The following is a 23,402-nucleotide window of genomic DNA, read 5'->3' on the forward strand; positions in this document are numbered from 1 at the left end:
GGATTGATTCAGTGACTGGGATAATTGGGATGGGAGTGTCAGAGACAGTGCGATTGGCACAGAACAGAGCAGAGTTTAGGGCTGCTGTACATAAGGTCGCTATGAGTCGCAAGTGACTCGATCGCACATAGCAACAACAACGTTGCCTTGCTCCATTTGAACAACAGCCTCTTGGTCTAGGTCTAGGTTTCATATGAGCATAATTAAGGGTTCTGGGGGTCCCATTCTTCCCAATGTTAGCCATAATTTGTTGTGATCCACACAGTCAAATTTCTTTGCATATTCAATAAAACACAGATAGACATTCTTCTGGTAATCTCAGCTCTCAGCCAGGATCCACTGGACATCAGCAATGACATCCTTTGGCCACATGACCTTTTTAAACCCAGCTTGAATTTCTGGTTGTTCTCTGTCAATGCACTGTTCCAGCCATTTTTTTTTTTTAATGTTATTTGGGAATATTTTGCTTGCTTGTGATATTAACGATATTGTTTGAAAATTTCCATTATGTTGAATCACCATTTTTGGGAATGGGAACAAATATTAATCTCTTCCAGTCAGGCAACTGTCCTCCGAATTTCCTGGTATAAACTAGTGAGCATGTCCAGGGTTACACCTATTAGCTGAAACACGTCAATCAGTATCCCATCCATTCCCAGGGCCGTACTTTTTGCCAGTGTCTCAACGAAGCTTGAAAGTCCTTCTTTGTTCCCTTTGGCTCTTGTTCATATTGAACTTCCTGACATTTTTCTGTGTCGGTTGATACTTTTTTGATACAGTGATTCTGTGTATTCCTTCCATCTTCTTTTCATGCTTCCTGGGTTGTTCAAGATTTTGTCTATGCCATCTCTCAGTACTGCAACTCAAGGCTTGAGTTTTTCTGTTCTTTCAGCTTGAGAAATGCCAAGTGAGTTTTCCCCTTTTTATTCTCTGATTCCAGATCTTTGTAGATTTTATGCTTTGCTCTGTCTTCTTGAACTGCCCTTTGAAATCTTCTATTCAGCTCTTTTATTTTAGCATCTCAGTGCTCTAGCGCTATTTTCAGAGCTTCTTCTGACATTCATTTTGGATTTATTTATTTCTCTTGTCTTTGTAATGATCTTTTGCACTTTTCATGGACAATGTCCTTGGTAAAAAACAGCTCCTCTGTTTTTTGATCATTGGTGATCAACGTCTCAACCCTATTCTTAAGATTTTTCTTTTTTAATTCAAATGTGATAGACTCAAGATCATATTTTGGTTCTTTTGGATTTGTTTTCATTTTCTCCAGCCTCAATTTAAATGTGCGCATGAGTAACTGATAGTGAGTTCCACAGTCAGCACCTTGCCTGGTTCTGACTGCTCATATTGAGCTCCTCCAATGATTCTTTGCACAGATGTAGTCAATTTGATTCCTATGCTTTCCACCAGGTAAGATTCATGTGTAAAGTCACCTTTTGGGTTTGTTTTGTATTTTTTTTAAAAAAGTATTTGCTATTAATAAACCATTGAAGGCATAATATTTAATCATTCACACCCCATCCTCATTTCTATCACAAAGAACATACTTTCCAAATACCATTCCTGCCCCGTTGTTTCCAACTTTTGCATTCTAATCACCAGTTATCATTAATGCATCTTGTTTGCATTTTATCAATTTGGGACTGCAAAAGTTAGTCAAAATCCTCCATTTCCTGCTCTTTGGCTTTAGTTGTTGGTGTGTACATTTTAATAATAGTCATGCTAACAGGTCTTCCTTGTATGGGTATGGATAGTATCTATACATAGACCTTGAAATTGTCCTTTTAATTATGAACACAACACTATTCTTCCTCAGGTTTTCATTCTTGACAGTAGATTATATAATTGTTTCAAAGTGACCCATGCTGATCCACTCAGCTCACTAAAGCTTAAACAGAGGGGAGTATGTTGTTCTTATTTTTCTCATTTCTTGTATTTTACAATGAAAATGTTACATTGGTAAAACTATTAAAAATTGGCTATTCTTTAAATAAAGTAATTCATTTATACATCTAAAAACAATTCACCAGATAGTATTCAATTCTGTCATATGGTTTTATGAAATAAGCCCTACAAAGATTTCTCAAAGAGGCTCTTCCAATTATGTCTTCACTTAGTAATAATATGCAATGAGATATCACAAAACTAGAGACAACAAATTTCACATCACCACCATATGTAAGTATTTGTAATGAATAACTCATTGTAAGTACAAAATTCAATCATTGTCTTACTAGCTTCATTTCTATCACCAAGCCTATATTTTCCAACTATTGTTCCTTCTTTACTGTTTCCTACTTTTGCATTCCAGTCACCAACTATCATAAACGCACCCTGATTGCATGTTCGGTCAATTTCAAACTGCAAAATTTGGTAAAAAAAAATCTCGATTTCTTCCTCTTTGGCACTTGATTTAGGAGCATACATTTGAATAATAGTCCTGTTAAGGGGTCTTCTTGGCATGTGTGTAGATATTATCCTATCACTCACAACATTGTATATCAGGTCAGAACTTGAAATTTACTTTTTGACTATGAATGTAACACCATTTTTCTTCTGTTTTTAATTCCCTGCATAGTATACCATATGATTATCTGATTCAAAGTGGCCATAGCTTGTCCATCGCATTTCACTAATGCCTAATTCGTCAATATTCATGCATTCCATTTCATTTTTAACAATTTCTAGTTTTCCAACATCCAAGCTACATTCCGTGTACCAATTGTTAAAAGATGTTTGCTATTGATTTTCCTCTTTTCAACTGACTTCCAATCTGGGCTCTACCACTACACTACTATAACTATCCTCTTTATTTAATGTTCATAGGGTTTTCAATAGCCTTTTTGTCAGGAAGTAGATAGACTATCCTGCTTCCTAGTCTGTCTTAATTATGGAGCTCCACTAAAACCCATCCATAATGAAAAGCCCTTTTAGAATTTGACACACTAGTGGCAAAGATTTAAGTATCTCAGCAACCCCAAGTAATCTCATTACAGCAAACTGACAGACAAATGCTGAATCACTTAGAACTTTATTCCCAAATGAAATCAATACAAGGCCTGAGAGCCACATACCTGTTCAATCTATATGCTGAGCAAATTATCCAAGAAGCTGGACTCTATGAAAAGGAGTGTGGCATCAGTATTAGAGGGAGACTCATCAATAGCTTGTGTTATGCAGTTGACAAAACTTTACTTGCTGAAAGTGAGAAGGATTTGAAGCACTTGTTGCAGAGGATCAAGGAATGCAGTCTTCAGTATGGATTACGTCTCAATATCAAGAAAACAAAGATTTTTTCCACTAGATCAGAGAGGAGATTGGAACTGTCAACAGCTTCATCTTGCTTGTATCCACAATTAACACCCTTGGTACCAGCAGTCAGGAAATAAGAAGACAAATTGCACTGAGGAAATCTACAGTTAGGGACTTTTCCAAACTATTGAGGAGTAAGTGATGTCAATTTGAGGACTAAGGTGCATCTATGGATTCAGGCCATAGTCTTTCCAATTACTAGCTATGCGTTAGAGACCTGGACAATGAACAAGGAAGACAGAAAAAGAATTTACTTCTTTGAATTGTGGTGTTAGAGAAGAGGACTGAGCATCTCATGGACAATTAAGAGAATGAATAGATAGATACACCTTGGAAAGGGTGGTAGCCAGAGTGCTCTTTGGAGGCAAGAATGACGAGGCTTTGCCTCATATATTTTGGACATATTGTTGGAGATACTATTCCTGGGAGAGGGTCATGATGTTGGGCAAGGTGGAGGGGCAGTGAAGTAAAGGAGGAGAGGGAGACCCTCAACCAGGTGGATTGACATAGTGACTGCTGAAATGGACTCTTATGTGTCAGGAAGTGTGAGAGTGGTACCAGACAGGACTGGGTTCAGATCTTTTGTTCATAGTCACTATGAGTGGTACTCAACTTGCCGGCACCTAAGAAAGAACAAATCATAGTTAAGTATTGTTTAGAAGACATGTGGAATATTGTACATAGGAGTATGAGTTAGCCTCATAGTTTATTGCCTCTCAAGGTTTCAAAAATGATATTTATTTCTGTTTTCTTTGCAAGTTCCCTTTATTTATATTAAAATCAATAAGCAATTTATGACACAACACAATCTAGGATTTATTGATCACATAGTTAAAGACAAAATTGAATATACAGGACAGAATTTTCCACACACCATTTGTCTAGAACCAGATTCTTTTAAATGATATTTTATTATTACATACAATGCTAGAAGCAATTACCACAGATTAAATGAGAGTATTATAAATTAAGATATTCCAACACAAAGACTTGTAGGATTTTGTTCAGATTGTCGATGGTTGGCTTGTCCAAATTTTCTTCATTGTCTTCCATGGTGTGCCAGACATCAGGAAAAGGAAATGATATCAAATGCAGAACTGGAACACCTAATATGAAAGAACTTCCTTGTAATCAAATGTATAATTCCAGTGTATAATTCTAGTATATAAACTAGACAATATCATTTTTCCAGGAGAGGGTTCGAGCGAGAGCTCTATGCCATATCAAATCAGCTAACAACTTATCTTCCATAGACTTTCTTGTATCTTACCCTTGTTCTCCAAAGACAAATATTAGTTAATTCAATAAATGCTTATATAATATCTTTATATCTAGTCCTATTCTGGGAGCTGAAGTTTCATCAGGGGGGAAAAAGAAAAATTCTCTCCCCTGGACCTTACAGTCCAGTGTAAAAGCAGCAAATGAACAAATAGAAAACATCATTTTAGGAAGTGATAAGAGAGGTGCAAAGATTCTGAGGTAGTAGTGTGCTTGTCTAGCCTGAGAAAGGTCAAGCAAAAAAAGGCAAATGTGTTTGAATCAGAGCAACAGTTAGAGAGAAAGAGGTAAAACTGGACAGCAAAAGCAGAATCAGAAAATGGGGTCCTAAATTACTGGGAAAAGTTTCTCATTCTATGCAATGGCATATTTAGCACTTTAAAGAAAAGAAGTAACACAGCTTTGTCCATATGTTTTAAAGATTATTCTAGTACCTATGTAGAAAATAAGGCAACAGGAGTCTAAGCTGGAGAATCCTTGGATTGATTTAGATTCATACAATCTCAGCACAGGGGATATTCTTTCTTTATTGGCTGGAAAATATTAGTGTAGCAAAAAGTGTAAAAATGCAATCTACCCCAAGAAAGGAAAGGAGGATATCAGGGGGATGTGAGCCCTCATAAGGATTTTAGATGAAGAAAAAATAATGTCAAGATACTCTCAAGTATTTTGAATGTCTACTAGAAAAGAGAAGTCATGTAATATGAAGGATTTCATGGATCAGGAAATCAAGACAAATTGCATCAGGAAAGCTTGCTATCAAGGACCTCTCCAGAGTACTGAAGAGCAATGACGTCAGTCTAGAGACTAAAGTGCCCCTGATCGAAGCCAAGATCTTCACAATAACACAAATACATTTCACAAATACAACAGAAGTTCAGTTATGGGTCAGTTCTGACTCAACAGTACTCAACAACTATATTTTAAAAATAATTGATTAAAAATGCACCAACTTATTTTTAAAATCCGCCTCGTTGCTGTCAAGTTAGAACTGATTCATAACATATTTTCTGAGGCTGTAAATCACACAGAAGGAGATTGCTCATCATTCTGAGCTGCTGGTGGATTCAAACCACCAGAGAGGGAAGGTCTTCAGGTTAACAGCACAACTCCTTACAGATTATGCCACCAGAGCTCCTTACTCAATCATTATCATGTACAACTCACTGCTCAACTATCAGTAGAAATTAGATTGTTAAATCATTTCACCACTTAAGTGAGTCCCTTCATGGCACCGGAAGGTAAACAGGGAATAAATAAATCAAGACTGGTAGCACTGATTTGGGTCTCTACTCTTTCACTAAAAGAAAAAAAACAAGGAAAATGTACACAACTATATTATTTCAACAAGCACTACACATGCAATTCAGTGTTATTGTTCACATTCTTCAAGTTGTTTAAATGTTCTTGCTATCCCTGCCCAAATCATTCTATCACCATTAACATAGTGACTGTCTTCTAAGCTCCTCACCAGCCTTTTGATTTGCTGTTGCAAATTTGATCCAACATAGCCAAATCTTTGAAAGCGCACAATACTCCAGGCAGACACTTACTAATTAGACTTTACTAACAACAACAACAATTAGACCAAACAGTTGTGTGATTTAAAGCAGACTTTAAGTTTCTGAGTGAGGCTTAAGGTTTAAAGATTCTCTTAGGACAGTAATTTGGAGTATTCATAATCTTGATCTAGTCTTTAAAAGTAGATAAGCTTAAAATCATGTTGGAAAAAAAAAGTAGATAAGCTATATTAGGGCCATATTCTCAGCGTTTCAAAATGTACACCAACACAGTAAAGTCAACAGGGGAAATGTGCACACATACTTGTGTGGATATGTACACAAAGATGCAAATTACCCTTTGATAAAAATGGAATGTGGTCATCCTGAATCTCTGCTCTGTAATCATAACTCCGGAAATATTGCCAATCAAACACAGAGTGATCCTTGAGCAAGTCCAGTTCGTAGAGTGCTTGCTCTGTGGGTGAAAATTAAAAAGCAGATAAATATCTGTCTTTCCATGGCCAAGACACAAGAGTGCATCTTATCATAAAGGGTTTGAGATCTTTGCAGTATATATGGACATTATTTTAAAAGCCTGTGTATTTGTCAGCACAGCCATACCCATGACAATACCTAGGTCAACCGCTGGGATGTTTGGATATAGTTTCAAGGAAAGATGAGTCATGTTCATGCAAAGCTGTATCTGTACAGGTGAGAACATCCACAAAGGTAAAAACAATAAAATGATGGAGAAGAGGAGAACAAAAAAAAAGAAGAAGAAGAAGAAGAAAATAGAGGGTGAGGAGGAAAGAAGAAGAAAATGGTGGCTATTGAGTAGAGGTGATCAAGGACACAAAAGAATACCTGAAAAAGAGTTATGCTTAAAAGAACACTTACAGGGGAGCTCTGGTGGCCTAGTGGCAAGGAGCTGCAACTACAATCCCAGAGGCGAACTGTTCGAATCCACCAGATGCTCTGCCGGGTAAGGAGGGACAATCTCCTCCTGTACCAGTCAGATCTGATTTGACGGTACACGCACACAAAAATAATAAAATAAAATTTAAAAAAAATTAATAAAAAAAAACACTTACTAGAACGGGATGAAGTATACCAAGTGACCACTCCATGGGAAAGGGATGCCCAGTTTGACCTGCATCAATGTTTCCCACAGTGTGGTCCCAAGACCTGCAGCATCACCATCACCTGAGAACTTGTTAGAAATGCACATTAATTGGCCCTGTCTCAGACCTACTGAATAAGAAACTCTGAAAGCAGGGTTCATCAATCTGTGATACAACATATCCTCCAGAAAATTCTGATCCATTCCGTTTTAGAGCCATAGGCCAACATTCTATCCCTCTTGTCATCTTCCCCCCACCCTTAAACTTATTAATTAGCAATTTATTGAAAATAGCCAAGTTTTCCAAGGTAGTGGTTATTTATTTCAGTTGTTGTTGTTGTTGTTGTTGTTGTTGTTATGTGCCATTGAGTAGCCTGCAATTCATAGCGACCCTATGTAGTACAACAACCCTAAACCCTGCTCTATCCTGTGCCAATGTCACTGTCTCTGAGGGATACAGTCCCTGTGTCGGACTGTTAACTAAAAAGCTGAAAGTTCAACCCAAATGTGTGTTGGTAGAAAGGCCTGGTGATTTACTTCTGAAAAATCAGGCAGTGCTCTTCTCTGACATTTATCAGAGTCAACTCAATGGCAACATTGGTTTATCTACTACAAGATGAAAAGATATACCCAGAATACTAACAGACAACCAATAACTGAGTTTTAAAACCAATAATTTTAGAACTAGACCAGCTAATCAACAAACACTTAGAAAATAATTTCTGGAACACTGAGAAAATCCCCATAAGAGACAATATTGCTGCCATATTTTATTGATCATTAGAATTCTTTTAACACAGAATGTAACTTTTTTTTTTAAGCAATCAGACACAGTTCAAAACCTAAAAACCATTAGGAGGGAGCAGCTCAATAGATTCACAATGGTTTGCATTAGCATACAAGTTACCCTCACCTTTATCAGTGCTTAATTCTGTCAGAGAGAACTGTCAGTTCATTCTGCTAGGGATACTACAGAAAAGACACAAGATCCTTGAACGAAGGTCAAACTCAATGGCTGACAGATAAATCTTGAAGAATGTGCAGCCAGAGAGCTCCCTAGACGCAGAGATGACAAAGCTTCATCACATATACTTTGGACATGTTAGAAAAACCTATTCCTTGGGAAGAGACTTCTGTTTGGAAAGGTGAAGGGTCAGTGAAGGAGAGGCAGACCCTCAACAAGATGAATTAACACAAGGACTGTAGGAATAGGCTATCAGAGATGATGAGGAAGGCACGGGATTGGACAAGGTTCAGATCTGCTGTTCATAGGGTCGCTATGAGTCATACTTGACTTGACGGCACCTAACAACTTCCAAAGTGAGGAAATTAAGCAACAAGAAAAAGGAGACAGTGTCAGCCGCATGCAGCCTCTGGCTTCTGGAGGAGAGGCAGGTATGGAAGGCTCCGGGCACATGTGGCTTTCTCTGTGCCCCAAGTGGAGGTCAGCAGAGTGGACTCGACAGACGAACTGGGAGTCTTTGGCCCAGAGTTGGCCAGCATTTGGCCATGCCAGATGATGGTAAAATCCTGAAGAGCCCTAGTTTTTCATTGTTTTTGTTCAAACAGTCTTCTAGGTCGTATAGCCCTGGTGTGTCCACTTGCCATACAGAGATAACTTGTGGTTGCTGCGAAGCTGAATACTGTGACACTGATATGTCAAATGCAATAACGGTTACCCACCCATGGTGGACAGTGTTTGGTGGCACTCCTGGTTGAAACAAGCTTGGAAGCAGGAGTGGCATCCACTTCCATAAATAGCTTGCCTCTGGAAACCCTATGAACCTGGAGAAAGGACGAAAGTTGCACATGCAAGTCTTGAGGACTTTCATTCATAGGGTCGCTATGAGTCGCCAGTGACTCAATGGCACTTAACAACAACAACAACATAATAATAATAATAAAACCATAATAGCAATCATTTAAAAGTATGGGTTAGAATTTTTAAAAAAAAAATAAGCATTTGAGGTTGAGGATGTTTCTTGAGGAAGATTCTAGATGTGGGTGTTGGCAGTTCCATATTGTTATTGGTAGATGTCATGTCGTCATTTCTGGCTCATGGTACAAGAGAATGAAACATGCATCCATTCTTCACCATCACCAGAACTGTTGCTGTTTAAGCCCATTGCTGAAGCTACTGTGTCAACTCATTTTTTGAGGGCCGTCTTTATTGTTGACCTCTACATTATCAAGCATGATGTCCTCTAGGGATTGTTGCCTCCTGACAATCTGGACAAAGAATGTAAAACTAAGTCTCACCACCCTTGCTTCCAAGCAACAGTCTGACTGCACTTCTTTCAAAGCATAATTGTTCATTTTTCTGGAAGTTCATGGACTATGTAATATTCTTCACCAGCCCTACAATTCAAAAGCATCAATTCCTCTTTGATCTTTCCTTTGCCTTCACAATTATGTCTACTTTTTAACATTATCAGTCTTCTACAAGTTTTCTACAGCAAAATGTGCTCCATGCAATGTGCCCTGACTGCTGCTTTCATGAGCAGATATGGATCAAAGTAAAATGGAATCTTGAACAACTTCAATCATGATAAGGCTTATTCATCCAGTCATGGAGGTTTTGTTTTCTTTATGTTCGGCTGTAATTTATATCGAAAGGTTTGAATTTCATCAGTACTTCAAAATTCCTCTTCACTTTTAGCAACAAGACTGTGTCATTTATATATCTCATGGTGTTAATGAGTTTTCTTTCAATATTGATGCTTTATTCTTCACATAATCCAATTTCTTGGATTATTTGCTCAGATATGGACTTGAGTAAGCATTATGAACTCTGGCAGCCTAGTGGTAAGAAACTGTGCTGCCATTCAAAAGGCTCTCGGTTTGAATTCACCATGGTAGAAAGATGGGCAATCTCTTCTTGGTGCAATGAATAGAGTTCCAATTTGATGGTACATAACAGCAAAGCATGATGAAAAGATACAACCGTGATACACATCTTTCCTGATTTTAAACCATATAGTATCCTTTTTCCTTGTTTGAATGACTGCTTCTTGGTTTATGTACAGGTTCAACATTAGCACAATTAAGTGTTCTGGAATTCCCACTTTTCACAATACTATCTATTCTTTATTATTTTCCACATTGTGACTGCAACTGTACAGTCTTTCTAGTATGCTCTGCTTTCAACTGAACTCCATCTGACATCAGCAGTGTTATCTCTCATTCCACATCTCGAATTCCCTGAAGTTTCTTGTCGATGTACTCTTTGGAACCTTTTTTTTTTTTCATTATCTTCTGCAAAATTTTACTTGTGTATGACAGTAGCAAGTTGATACTAAAGATATTCTTTGACAATTTCTACATTCTCTTGCATTACCTTTCTTTGAATTGGGCACAAGTACAGAGTGTTTCCTGTCATGGATAATGGAACTTCTAGTATCATAACCATCTGTTGAAACACCCTGTTTGGTAATCTTAAATAGTTTATTAACACATGGGGGGAAAAATAATTAAGATGGTAGTGCTTTTGCCACGATAGAAGAAATAGAATTCTCTCCTGCTCCCAGACACTCATGTGGCTCCTAAGTCATTCTTAGCATGAAATTCTTGCCTTAAATGTAGGGCTTTGGGGCTGGAGTCTATGATTAAGGAGGTTTTTCTTTCCATCTTTTTCTGATGCCCATTGCTCTTTCTTTGATGCTAAAAGTATGAAAGTGGAAAGTTATCGTCCTTTTTCTAGAACGATAGATATCTATGTTTCTTGGCCTGGCCTAGATTACTCTCATCTTTTTGACACTGACCCTTCTGTTAAATGACTTCCAAAGATTCTCGTTAGCTCTCATAGCCTGATCAAGACTCATCTTACCACAACAAAAGGAAAAGAATGTCTAGGTAAAGCAGAAGGTAGAGGGTGACTAAAACAGAGATGGGAAAGAAAGAAAACAAAGTGTGTGTGTGTGTGTGTGTGTGTGTGTGTGTGTGTGTGTGTGTTTCATTATAAGGTTATAGTCAACCAACATACTCTGGTAAGTCAAATTTTTCCTAGAAATGTAGTCCACATGCTTCAAATAGGACTCTGAAAAAAATCATTTCAGACCATCTCCAGGGACATGCAAATGTGAAGTATAGTATTGAATGTGTTCATTTCAAAAATATGGCTAAACGTAATAAAATGAAATAAGAATACTACTGAAAGTAATGAATAAGGGTAAGAAACTGATCCATAAAGGGAAAGGCAATCAAGTGTATTATACACTTAAATCATAAGTCTGGGATTTTAAATGTTATATAACGTTAGTAGGAAGAAAATGTCTCTTCAATACTAATAGTACTTACCTATAAATTGGAGCCTCTTAAACCATCTTGTAGTTTGTGCGAAAAAATTGGGAAATGTTGGGTTTCGAGCTCCAATTAAATCCAATAGCACCAGTAAATCCTAAGATAGAAAAATACATTAACTGATTTTTACAATCCTCATGGGAGGCAGGGACAGTCAAAACTAACTGCAAGCTAATTGTATGAGAGAATATGTTTAAATTTTGCTTAAGTAATGTGGACAAACAGCACAGTGAAGAGTCTTCGTGTCTGTACGCCCAAAAAAGAAATCACTAAGATGAAACGGGGAAGGAAACACTTAGATGAATATAGACAAAGAATATACTGCTTTATTTTCAGTTGCAGGTCTGTCTGATATTCCACTCCGTTCTAATTAGAAAAGACCGTGTAGCTGATACTAATGTTATCTTCACTTTCCTTCTGTTTTCTCACTGTTTTTTCTTCTTGAAAGTTCTCACTTTTCTTGTCTTCCATCTTGTTGATTCTCTGTTCCATCTCTTCCATTCTGCTTTTTTTGTGCTTCCAACCTGTTAAGAATTTCTGCCACTAAGGCATTGATATATTCTCTATTGCATTTCCATGTTTTTCTTTTTCTACTACTGTGTGGTTGTATCCTCTTTGTCTTACCATGATTCTTCCCCCCCCTTTCTTGTTGCTTATTACTTATTATTTCAAATCTTCCAACGTTTGTAACTTCTTGGATATCTTCATCAGCATATTTCTTCTGCCTTCCAACTCTGAGGTAATAATAATTGAGTCCTTGATCTGCTCTGCTTTTTTTCAGAAGGCTTGTTTTGTTTTGTTGTGATGTTTGTTCCTATCCGCTGCTTTTTTGACATTATTTGAAGGGGGGCCAGTTTCCCCTGCTACTGGACAAAGCTTCTGAGGAGAGCTAGGAACTTCCTAGGAATGCTGCCAGGGACCACTGTCTACCCAAGTTTGGTGGCTGGTCTTCTCCTGAGGCTGGGTGAGAGGATCCATTTCACTGAGCTGACAGTCACTGAGGGAAGCTAGGAGTTTCCTAGGAATGCTGTCTTGGACCCTTCCCTCTTCAAATGTTGTTGATTGATGTTCACATTGTACTCATCTCTTCTCCTGAGGAAGAAGAGCCCATAAATGAACTGTTGGATAAAACCCAAAGCCAAAACCACTGCCATCAAGTAAATTCTGGCTTCTAATGACTATTGAGATTCACAGGCTGTATATTTTCATAGGAGAAACTGTTCATCTTTTTCCCTTAGAGCAGTTGATGGATTCAAACCATTGAATTTCTAGTTAGTAACATATAATACACACTATGCCACTGAAGAGAAACTTTATTTTTTATAGAAGTGCTTAAGAAAAATCCCTCAAGGAATTAGGAGAGAATGTGGCTATATGTCTCTAGACTTCAGTTTCATTCTCTGTTAAGATCAAAGTAGCTAATCTCTAAAGGTCTCTTCTGTTTACAAGCCTCTATAATTAGACTGATATTCCTCAAATTCTTTGAGCCATTGACTATTCTTGGAAATCATATTGTGGAGTTTTTCAGGGAAGACCAAAATGTGTATGTGAGTGTGAGTATATGAGCGTATAAATGAGATTGTGTGTGCTCATATGTGTGTTTAATATATCTTTTTCCATAAAACATCATCAAGATGAGGATTCCCTAAAAACTACTCACTGTGACACTGATGTACCAAATGTGCCCATGGTGGACAGTGTTTAGTTGAGCTTCCAGATTGAAACAAGCCTGGAAGCAGGAGTGGCATCCACTTCTGAAACGGCTTGCCTCCGGAAACTCTATGAACAGTGTTCAGGCCTTTCATTCATAGGGTCACTGTGCGTTGTTTACAACTCAATGGCACCTAACAACAATAACAACGACAACACAGAGAGAGCTACGTTGGCCTAGTGGACAGAAAGTTATGCTACCAAGCCAAAGGTGGGTGATTTTAATCTGCAGCACTCAGGCCTGGTTCAAATTAGTTTTTTGTCAAACATTCTTCTAGGTGGTTTAGTACTGGTCTGTGCATTGCTGTACAGAGGTAACTCGTGGTTGCTGTGATGCTGAACACTGTGACACTGGTGTGCCAAACGTGGTAATGGTTAAGCATGGTTCACACTTTTTGGTGGAGCTTCCCGATGAAAACAAGCTTGGAAGCAAGAGTGGCATCCACTTCCGAAATGGCTTGTCTCTGGAAACTCTACGAATAGTACTCAGGCCTTTCATTCATAAGGTCGCTATGAGTCATCTATGACTCGACGGCACCAAACAACAATAACAACAAGATTAACTATTATTTAAATGTGTAAATAAAATACATTTGCATAAAAATCACAGAATATGACTAGCACATAATAGGTAAGTATTTGTAGTCTTTTATTCCATGATGGTACTGAAATGTGCTCATTGTAAATATGTATATACCTATTTGAAAAAGTAGCACATTCACAAAATTAAATAAGCTAATAATTTGTCTGTTAAAAAAAGGTCTGAACCATCATGTGGAAGATTATCTGGGAGGCTGAGCTCTATGAGGAGAAGTGTGGCATCAGGATTGGAGGTAGACTCATCAACAATCTGTGTTATGCAGATGACACAACCCTGCTTGCTGAAACTGAGAGGAGGACCTGAAGCGCTTGCTGCAGGTCAAGGACTGCAGCCTTCAATATGGATTGAAGCTCAGCATCAGGAACACAAAAATTCTCACCACTGGGTGATTGGTAGCATCATGATAGATGGTGAAGAGATTGAGATTATTGACGGCTTCAGTTTGCTTTGCTCTACAATGAACACTCCTGGTACCAGCAGCCAGGTTATTAAAAGACGAATTGCACTGGGAAAGTCTGCTGTCAGAGACCTCTCCAAAGTACTGAAGAGCAACAATGTCAGTCTGGAGACTAAGGTGTTCCTGATCCAGGTCATGGTCTTTGCAATTATTTGCTATGCATCAGAGAGATGGACAATGACTAAAGATGACAGAAGGAGAGTTGATGCCTTTGAGATGTGGTACTGGAGAAAAATATTGACTATACCATGGACTGCTAAAACAAACAAGTTTGTCCTGGAGAGGGTGAAGCCAGGCTGCTCCTTGAAGGCAAGGATTCTGAAGCTCCATCTGACATAGTCTGGATATGTCGCAAGGCAGGATCAGTCCTTGGAGTGGGGTATCATGTTTGGGAGGGTGGAGGGATAGCACAGGAGAGGAAGACCCTCAATGAGATGGATTGATTCAGTGACTGGGATAATAGGGATAGGTGTGTAGGAGACAATAAGATTGGCAAGGGATAGAGCATGGTTTAGGGCTGTTGTACATAGGGTCGCTATAAGTTGCAGGCAACTCGACGGCACATAACAACAACTGCCACCACCATCATTGTACACTTCCACATGTGAACTATTTATCAACCAGTTCTCTTCTTTCCCCCTTTTCATCATGTGAGGACAAGAGAATAAACGAGATGCTAACCACATCCGCTTGACTCATCATGAACTGTCATTTTAATGCAGTCATTTGGACTCATAAACAGAGGTAAGAGTGAGGTGAGGGTCAGTGACAGAAAGACAAAGATGAGTGAAGGGATAAGGATTATGCTGTCAGTTCACAAACAGGGTAAGAATCAGGGATGGGTGAGAGTACATGGCAGAAAGAAGTCTCAGAGGAAGCTGAAGTGGTGCCGCTTAAGCCTCAGGGCCCGAATGTGAGTCAAACGTAGTCAGAGTAGAGTAGAGTAGTCAGAGTCAGAGTAGAGTAAGGGTTCAGGGGTGGGATGAGGGATTAGGGATGGGGTGTGATCCCAGAAATAGGGATGAAAAAGAGGCAGTTTCACCCATTATTTGGAAGTAAGAGCAGTATTTGGAAACAATGTCAAAGTGTTCCATACTCCTTGTCAAAAAAGTCACATCAAAGCCAACACATCAAAATGTCATATACACACTTAGAGTCACTATACCTCTTTGAAGATGTCCAAAGGCATGTTTCACTCAGGTCCCATACTGTGTTCCACACCTATCCCACTCCCCAGGACCCCAGCTACCAGCAACTCTATAAATAAGGATTCACTCTTTCCAGCTCTATACAGTGCTGGGGGAACATGCTCCCACTGGACTAAATAAAATCTAATGTGTCTTTCATGTGATTTTTTTTTCATGTCATTTTCAGGAAGCTCAGTCAAGCATAGCTTCTAACCCCAAATCATTCTTTTTAGCTCTGGGTTCCCTCAAAAACCCAGCAACAGCCAGGAAATAGTCTTTTATAAACACACTGCTCCAAGGACGTCATGACATTTGTAGGTCTGTGTTTGAGTGAGCAGACGCTCCCTTGGAGGCAGAGCATGCTCCAGTATCGCAGACGTTAACCAGACTAACCATGCCTTGCAGCTGATTGGTGTCTGTTGCTCCAGGCGGATGTGGGGTTGATGCCATCTTTGAAGCCAAGTGCCGAGACCCATACAGAGAATCCTTAGGAGACCAGTGAAGGAAAGCTTCTTCCCCATCAAAGAAAATAAACTGAAGCGAGAGATCTACCTTGGAGTCTGAAATGTTCTGATAACAAAAAATAAGGAAAAAGTTAGCAAACATTGCTGTAACGACTTCAAAACAGTATACACATTCCCATGAATTTTGCAGAAAATAGAGATGTCATGAGAGAAGACACCAAAGCAAGGAGAATCGTGCCAAAATTTCTTACCACTTCTCAAAATCATCACACCTCCCACAATCTCTACCCATATAAATATCACCTCTTCCCCCCCTTCTGTAAACAGAAAATTCTCTCTCTCTTCTCTCTTCTCCTCTCCTCCCCTCTCCTCTCCTCTCCTCTCCTCTCCTCTCTCCTCCCCTCCTCTCCCTTCCCCTCCCCTCCCTTCTCTCTGTCTCTCTCTCTCTCTCTGTCTGTAAAAGCAATATCTTTATTAAATATGTCAAACACAACATATTCAAAACTCAATCCCTGGCGTTCTTCCTGAAATGTGCTCTATCATAATCTTTTCCAAGTAAACTGATGGCAACACGAACCTTACTGTTGTTATTCAGTCTAAACAGACACTGGAGTCATCCTTGTCTATCTATTTCTCTCTCCATCTCATTTCTCACCCCTAGCCCCACACAACACATTTCAGTCATCCTGACTGTCCCTCTTTACACTGCTGAGAGGACACCGTCCATTCTCTGAGTCTTTCTCCCTTTTGCCATTGCTGGCCTTCCAAACAATACCAGACCAATTTGGAATAAATGGCAGTGATTCTTCTCTTTCAGGTCTCCTGCTCTCTTTGGACTCTAAAAGTCCTAGTGCTAGACAAGCCTGATCCCTCAACTACCTGGGTCAGTCTCTCCTGATGCTGGGGATGTCTGCATTATGAGCAGACCGTCTTCTCATGAGAACAAAAAAAAAGGAAATAAAGGGCCCCTTATTCCCTTAAGCCTGCCCCTCTCTCTCTCTCTCTCTCTCTCTCTCTCTCTCTCTCCTCTCTCTCTCTCTGAACCGCCACTGTTTATCCCTCCCCAGTCAAGGGTGCCAACCAATTCTACCTGTCTTGGTACACTCCTCTGAGGTTATCTCCTCTGCTCCCTTGGTACTCTCTTATTGCATGGTATAGCCATAATATCTATTAAATAATAAGTCTCAATAGCCATTTTATTTTGGATGCAAATCAAGCCCATGGAGGAGTGAAAAGAATTAGGGTGATCCAGCAGGAGTGGCATCCTCTTCCTAAATAACATGCCTCCAGAAACTCTATGAACTTTGATAAATGTCGATAGTTGTAGAGGGGCTTCAAGCCTTTTTTTCATAGGGTCACTATGAGTTCTGCTCAACTCGAAGGCAATCAGCAACAACAACATGTCCTAGGTGCCTTTAGGTCAAGAGAAAGAATGACAGGTTACACTAAGGAGAAACAGAAGCCAATTTCACAGAGTTTCCAAAAAAATCTCAATACGGAATCAGGGCAGACTCCAATCCTGCTTGTAAAGGCAATAGGAGACACAGGCTGGTCAGTAGATCCCCTAAGCCTCTGAAGAGAGCTCAGGAGAGATTTCTAGGCTCTGTGGGTTAGGCTTGAAAGTAGAGGGGAAAGAGAAAGAGACACAGAGCAAGTTAGGGAATAAGAGCTTATTGCCTCCTGGCAGGTGCCCCTCCTGGGTATCAGCACCAGAAATGTAAGGTAACTGAGGAAGGACAGAACCCAGGTCAGGCCAAGAAAGACAATTTATTGAGGAGAAACTGCCAGCCTGGCTCTAAAGCAGAAAACCAGCACCCACTAAAAGTTAGAGAGGGGTTTTATATTGTCTTACAAGGAACCTGGGGAGGGTAATGCTCAGATTTTTTTTAATAAGATATCGAAGTGGACTGGCATCTCAGATAACTCTTTCTGGGAAAGGAGGTAGAGGAGTTTAACATCCTTAACAGAGAGAAACAACCACAATTGCTGCTTCCTGTGACTGGATAATTTCAGTAGCCATCTAGGAGAGGAAGGAAAAGACTCCACAGCCCTAATATACGTCAGTCTAGGGACTAAGGTATGCCTGATCCAGGCCATGGTCTTTGCAATTACTTTCTATGCATCAGAAAGGACAAATAATAAATATGACAATAGAAGAATTAACATCTTTAAGTTGTGGTGCTGAATAAGAGCATTTAAAATACTATGAACTGCAATGAACAAACTGGTCTGTCCTGAAGAGTGTGAAGCCCAGTTACTCAGTCTGACATACTTGGGCATGTTACCAGGAGGGATCAGTCCTTGGAGAAGGGCATCATGCTTGAAAGGATGGAGGGACAGCACAAGAGAGTCAGACCCAGGGAGAGATGGAGGGACAAAGTAACTGGGATAATGGGGGTAGGTGTGCTGGAGACAGTGAGATTGGTTCAGGATAAGGCAAGGTTGAGAGCTTTGGTATAAAGACTCGAAGGCACATAACAACAACAACAGAGGTAGAAAACAGAGATTTTCTTACTATCAAGAAGAAAGAACCTGAGAGTACAGCACATCCTTGGGTCCTGTAGAGCTTGACATCAATTAAAGAAAAAGATGTGGCACTAGAGAGATAGAGCAAGAACAAGACTATAAAGTAGCAGCAGCAGTGATGGCAGCAGGTGGCAATGGCAACAGATATGGTAGAGAACCAAAGACCAGTGTGGAACCCTGTTCCACAGGGTTGCGAGCTCCTTGACCACAGAAACAGAATGCTGAGTACATGCTAGCAAAATAGGTACATGTGAACACTTGGCAGGTTGCTTCTTTCATTTATTCTCCTTTCTGGGAGGTTGGCTTCTCTCAGTTTTTTATGTGCCATTTGCTATTTTTCAACCCACCTTTGTCTTCATTTTGTGGTTCCTGTCAATAAATGCCTCCCAGTTTCATCAAAGACAGAGTTTTCAGAATTATTTGAAAGTGTTTTCATAAGAAAGATAGAAGTATTTCTAATAGTTAAAAGTAAAAGGAGTTTTTTTTGCATGTTAGTCATTTGAATTGTCTTTATATTGCTCCTTAATTAGACCACAGGAAAAGGATGGTGTATTATGCTTTGAAACTCCCATACTCTTGATAACATCAAACTGTTAAAAAGATTTTGTCATTAACAAAATTATTTATAAGGAGGGAGGTTAAGTATTTCAGTTGAGACATTTAAGCACTTGCTTGAAGGACTAGAATGGTTTCAAGGTGTCAGCTTCAAATTAGACAGTGCAGTCACAGAACATGTGAACAGAAGGAAACTGTGTGGGACCCAGACATTCTGTGCATGGCTGGAGAAGAGGCAAAAAGAGGTCATGTGCTCTCTCTGCAGACTTGACCGTGCTGCAGCCACATTGCTATTTCAACAGCCAGTGTGACTCTAATGATGGGTGTGATGATTTACTTTCCCTCTGCTCTCGAAGGATTAATTCATTCAGCCTTTTCTGTGGACATTGATACTGCATCCCTCAAGGCAATTTGCTCTTTTTGTTTCTTTCCAGAATTGGCAAGAAAGTCATTTTGGACCTCAACTTCTAGGAACCCAGCCAAATGCTTCAGACCTAGGAGACTGTGTGGCCTAATTTGCAAAGGTCTTCCAATTCTAATTACCATTGTTCACAGTGAACAAAGTTCACTCAGGGAAATCTCTGCAATCTTTTCCCACTGAAGGCTGTACCTGTTAGTGCCTCAAAAACACAATGTATCAACAACCCCAAACTCTGGCTTAAAATAACACTTTAGTACCATCCAGGATACACATTTGCCATGTGTGCTTGGATTACATCTTCTAATATCTCATTAGCCAAAATAAGTCGAATAACAAAGTCCGAAGTCAAAGGACAAGGAACTAGTACAAACTGCAGTAGAGGGCACAGAAAAGCCACAAGACAACTGAAATGGATATGCAATTATAATCCTCTTCTTGGCATGGGAAAGGTATTATGGGAAATTAGAATGTTGTTGTTGTTGTTGTTGTTATTGTTGTTGTTGTCGTTAGGTGCCGTTGAGTCTAGTATGACTCATAGCAACCCTATGAACAAATGATCGGAACCCTGTTCTATCCTGTGCCATTCTCACACTTCCTGACAAGCTACAGCCAGCCCACTGCGGCAGTCACTGTGTCAATCGACCCGGTTCAGGGTCCTCCTCTCCTGTGCCGAATCTCCACCATTTCCAGCATCATGTCCTCCAAGGAATAGCCCCTCCTAGCAACATGCCCAAATGTGCACTCTGGCTGCACCCTCCAAAACATAGCTGTTGTTCTATTGGCCATCCATGGGATGTTCAGTGCTCTTCTCCAACACCACAAAAGCTTCATTCTTCTGTCATCCTTATTCATTGCCCAGCTCTCAGATGCATAAAAAGACTATAGCTTAAATCAGATGCACTTTAGTCCTCAAATTAACATCATTACTCCTCAATAATTTTGGAGAAGTCCTTAACTGCCGATTTTCCCAGTGCACTGCCTCTCCTTATTTCCTGACTACTGGTACCAAGGGAGTTAATTGTGAATCCAAGCAAGGTGAAGCTGTAGACAGTTTCAATCTCCTCTTTATCCATCATGATGGTGTCCATCGGACCTGTGGTAAGAATCTTTGTTTTCTTGATATTGAGATGCAATCCATACCAAAGGCTGCATTCCTTGATCTTCTGCAACAAGTGCTTCAAGTTCTCCTCATTTTCAGTAAGCAAGGTTGTGTTATCTGCATAATGCAGGTTATTGATGAGTCTTCTTCCAATCCTGATGCTACACTCCTTTTCATCGGGTCTAACTTCTTGGATAATTTTCTCAGCGCCAAGAAAACAAACAGATTCATCCTGGAGAGGGTAAAACCAGGCTACTCCTTGGAGGCAAGGATTCTGGGGCTTCGTCTGACATACTTTGGACATGTTGTAAGGAGAGACAGGTCCTTGGAGAGGGACATCATGCTTGGGAGGGTAGAGGGACAGCGCAGGAGGGGAAGGTTGATTCAGAGGAGGCGGATTGATTCAGTGACTGGGGTAATCAGGATGGGTTTGTCAGAGGCAGGGCGATTGGCACAGGATAGAGAGGGGTTTAAGGCTGTTGTACATAGGGTCGCTATGAGTCGCAAGCAACTCAACGGCACATAACAACAACAACATAGATTGAATAGGTAGAGAGAGAACACAACCCTGACTCACTCTCTTCTTAATTTAAAACCGTGCAGTGTTTCCCTGCTGTGTTCATCCAACAGCTTCCTGTTGTGTTCCTGCTGTGTTCATTCAACAGGTCCATGTATAGATTCTGCATGAGCAAAATTAATTTCTCTGGGACTCCCATTCTTCTCAATGTCAGCATAACTTGTCACAATCCACACACAGTTAAATGTCTTTTCATAGTCAATAAAGCACAAATAGACATTCTTCTGATATTCCTTACTCTCTGACAAGATCCATCTGACATCAGCAATGATATCCCTGGGGCCACAAACTCTACTAAATCCTGCCTGAACTTCTGGAAATTCTCTGTCTATGTACTTAGCCATCTCCAGCAGTATTTTGCTTACATGTGATATTGATATTGTTTAGTAGTTAGACTAGTAGTTCAACCTCTCTGCAAGGGCACTTCTTACCACCACCTCCCCAATTCACAACAGCAAAAATAACTTTAAAATAATCCTTCAATACAAATTTAAAGTACAATAAGAAAAATAAATCTGATCATTTTTGCTTTTGCATTTGAAACCTATATTTCTCTAATTCTCCATATCACCATTAATTTCTATTAAAAGAGGTCATTAAAAAATGTGTATGTTAACTTGAATTTTTTTAAGGAGATCTTTGTTCAACAACTTAGTCCTTTTTCTTTCTCCTTGCAAAAAAGCTCCAATCCAGGTAGAACGAGGTAGAGAAGCTTAACAAGAGAAAGATTTTGCACAACACAGCACTGTGTCTTTAAACTATCCTTCATCTCATGTCCTTAATTCCAGAAATGCTATGTTTAGCGGAATGCAAACTTAGGCATGGAGAAGAAGTGTAAACTCCAACTTATAGGAACTCCGTGTGCAACAAAATATTGTGCAACCCTGTGCCATCTTCACAAGTCCCTTGTCACAGTCATTCTGTATTTCAAGTGCCTTCCATCTTCCATCACTATATTGGACAACATATTTTTCTTTTTTAAATTTTATTTTATACTGATTTATTTACAAAGTTCAAATACATTGTTTTTCACACCAGCTCTTTCCCATTTCTTTCACATATCCCCCACCCATCAAATGGTGTAATCCTCTCATTAACACATATACACGCGCACACACCCCTGCCCATTCTCACTCCTCTGCTTTCCCCCCACCACTTTGGATCCTCATGCTCATTCGACAATAATGGTTTTATACAGTATTTGTTGTTATGGGCTGAGTTAATTCACTCAGCGTAAATGCCCTCCAGTCCCTCCCAAGTTAAGTAGTAATTTACAAAATCATCACTCCTGCATGCTCCTGGCCAGTATTCTTTTGTGATATAAAGTTTGCATTGGTTAATTTTCAGAAATGCAACTCTAGACTTTTTTTCCCAAGTCTATATTAGTCTGAAGCTCGACTGAAGCTTGTCCACCATGGATTATTCTGCTGATATTTGAAACACTGGTGAGGTAACTCAAAGCATCATAGCAACACACAGGCCACAACATTATAGCAAACTGACAGATAGTTGGTGGGTACTAGGCCTGCAAATACATAAAATTAAATTCTTATATGGTGGACGATTTATCAACAATCTGCGTTATGCGGATGACACAACCCTGCTTGCTGAAACTGAAGAGGACCTGAAGCACCTGCTGCAGAGTGTCAAGGACTGCAGCCTACAATATGGATTGAGGCTCAATGTCAAGAAGACAAAGATTCTCACCACTGGACTAATTGGCAGCATCAGGATGGATGATGAAGAGATTGAGATTGTACACAGCTTTAGTTTGCTTGGTTCCATAGTCAACAGTCTTGGCACCAGCAGCCAGGAAATTAAAAGGCCCATTGCAATGGGAAAGTCTGCTGTTAGAGACCTCTCCAAAGTGCTGAAGAGCAATGGTGTCTCTTCAGAGACTAAGGCGCATCTGATACAGGCCATGGTCTTTGCAATCACCTGTTACGCATCAGAGAGTTGGACAATGACCAAGGAGGATAGAAGGAGAATTGATGCCTTTGAGCTGTGGTGCTGGAGAAGAGTATTGAGAATACCATGGACTGCTAGGAAAACAAACAGATTTGTGCTGGAAAGGGTTAAGCCGGGTGGCTCCTTGGAGGCAAGGATTCTGAGGCTCCGTCTAACATACTTTGGACATGTTGTGAGGAGAGACCGGTCCTTGGAGAGGGACATCATGCTTGGGAGGGTGGAGGGACAGTGCTGGAGAGGAAGGCCGTATATGAGGTGGATTGATTCAGTGATTGGGATAATTGGGATGGGAGTGTCGGAGACAGTGCGATTGGCACAGGACAGAG

The 23,402-nt window shown here is 39.8% G+C and overlaps 1 protein-coding gene across 1 annotated transcript in view; it reads right to left on the reverse strand.

Moving 5' to 3' along the window:
• Positions 1–4,272: 4,272 nt before the first annotated feature.
• Positions 4,273–23,402, reverse strand: part of QPCT (glutaminyl-peptide cyclotransferase) — a 62,077-nt gene continuing 42,947 nt past the window's right edge. Inside the window, 4 exon segments of the mRNA XM_006882390.1 lie at positions 4,273–4,418; positions 6,448–6,567; positions 11,509–11,608; positions 15,860–16,036. Of these exon segments, the coding sequence (XP_006882452.1) occupies positions 4,273–4,418; positions 6,448–6,567; positions 11,509–11,608; positions 15,860–16,036 (543 nt within the window).

The sequence above is a fragment of the Elephantulus edwardii genome, unplaced genomic scaffold (genome assembly GCF_000299155.1).
Source record: "Elephantulus edwardii isolate Elephantulus edwardi_28Jun2011 unplaced genomic scaffold, EleEdw1.0 scaffold00019, whole genome shotgun sequence".
In the NCBI taxonomy this organism is placed as follows: Eukaryota; Metazoa; Chordata; class Mammalia; order Macroscelidea; family Macroscelididae; genus Elephantulus; species Elephantulus edwardii.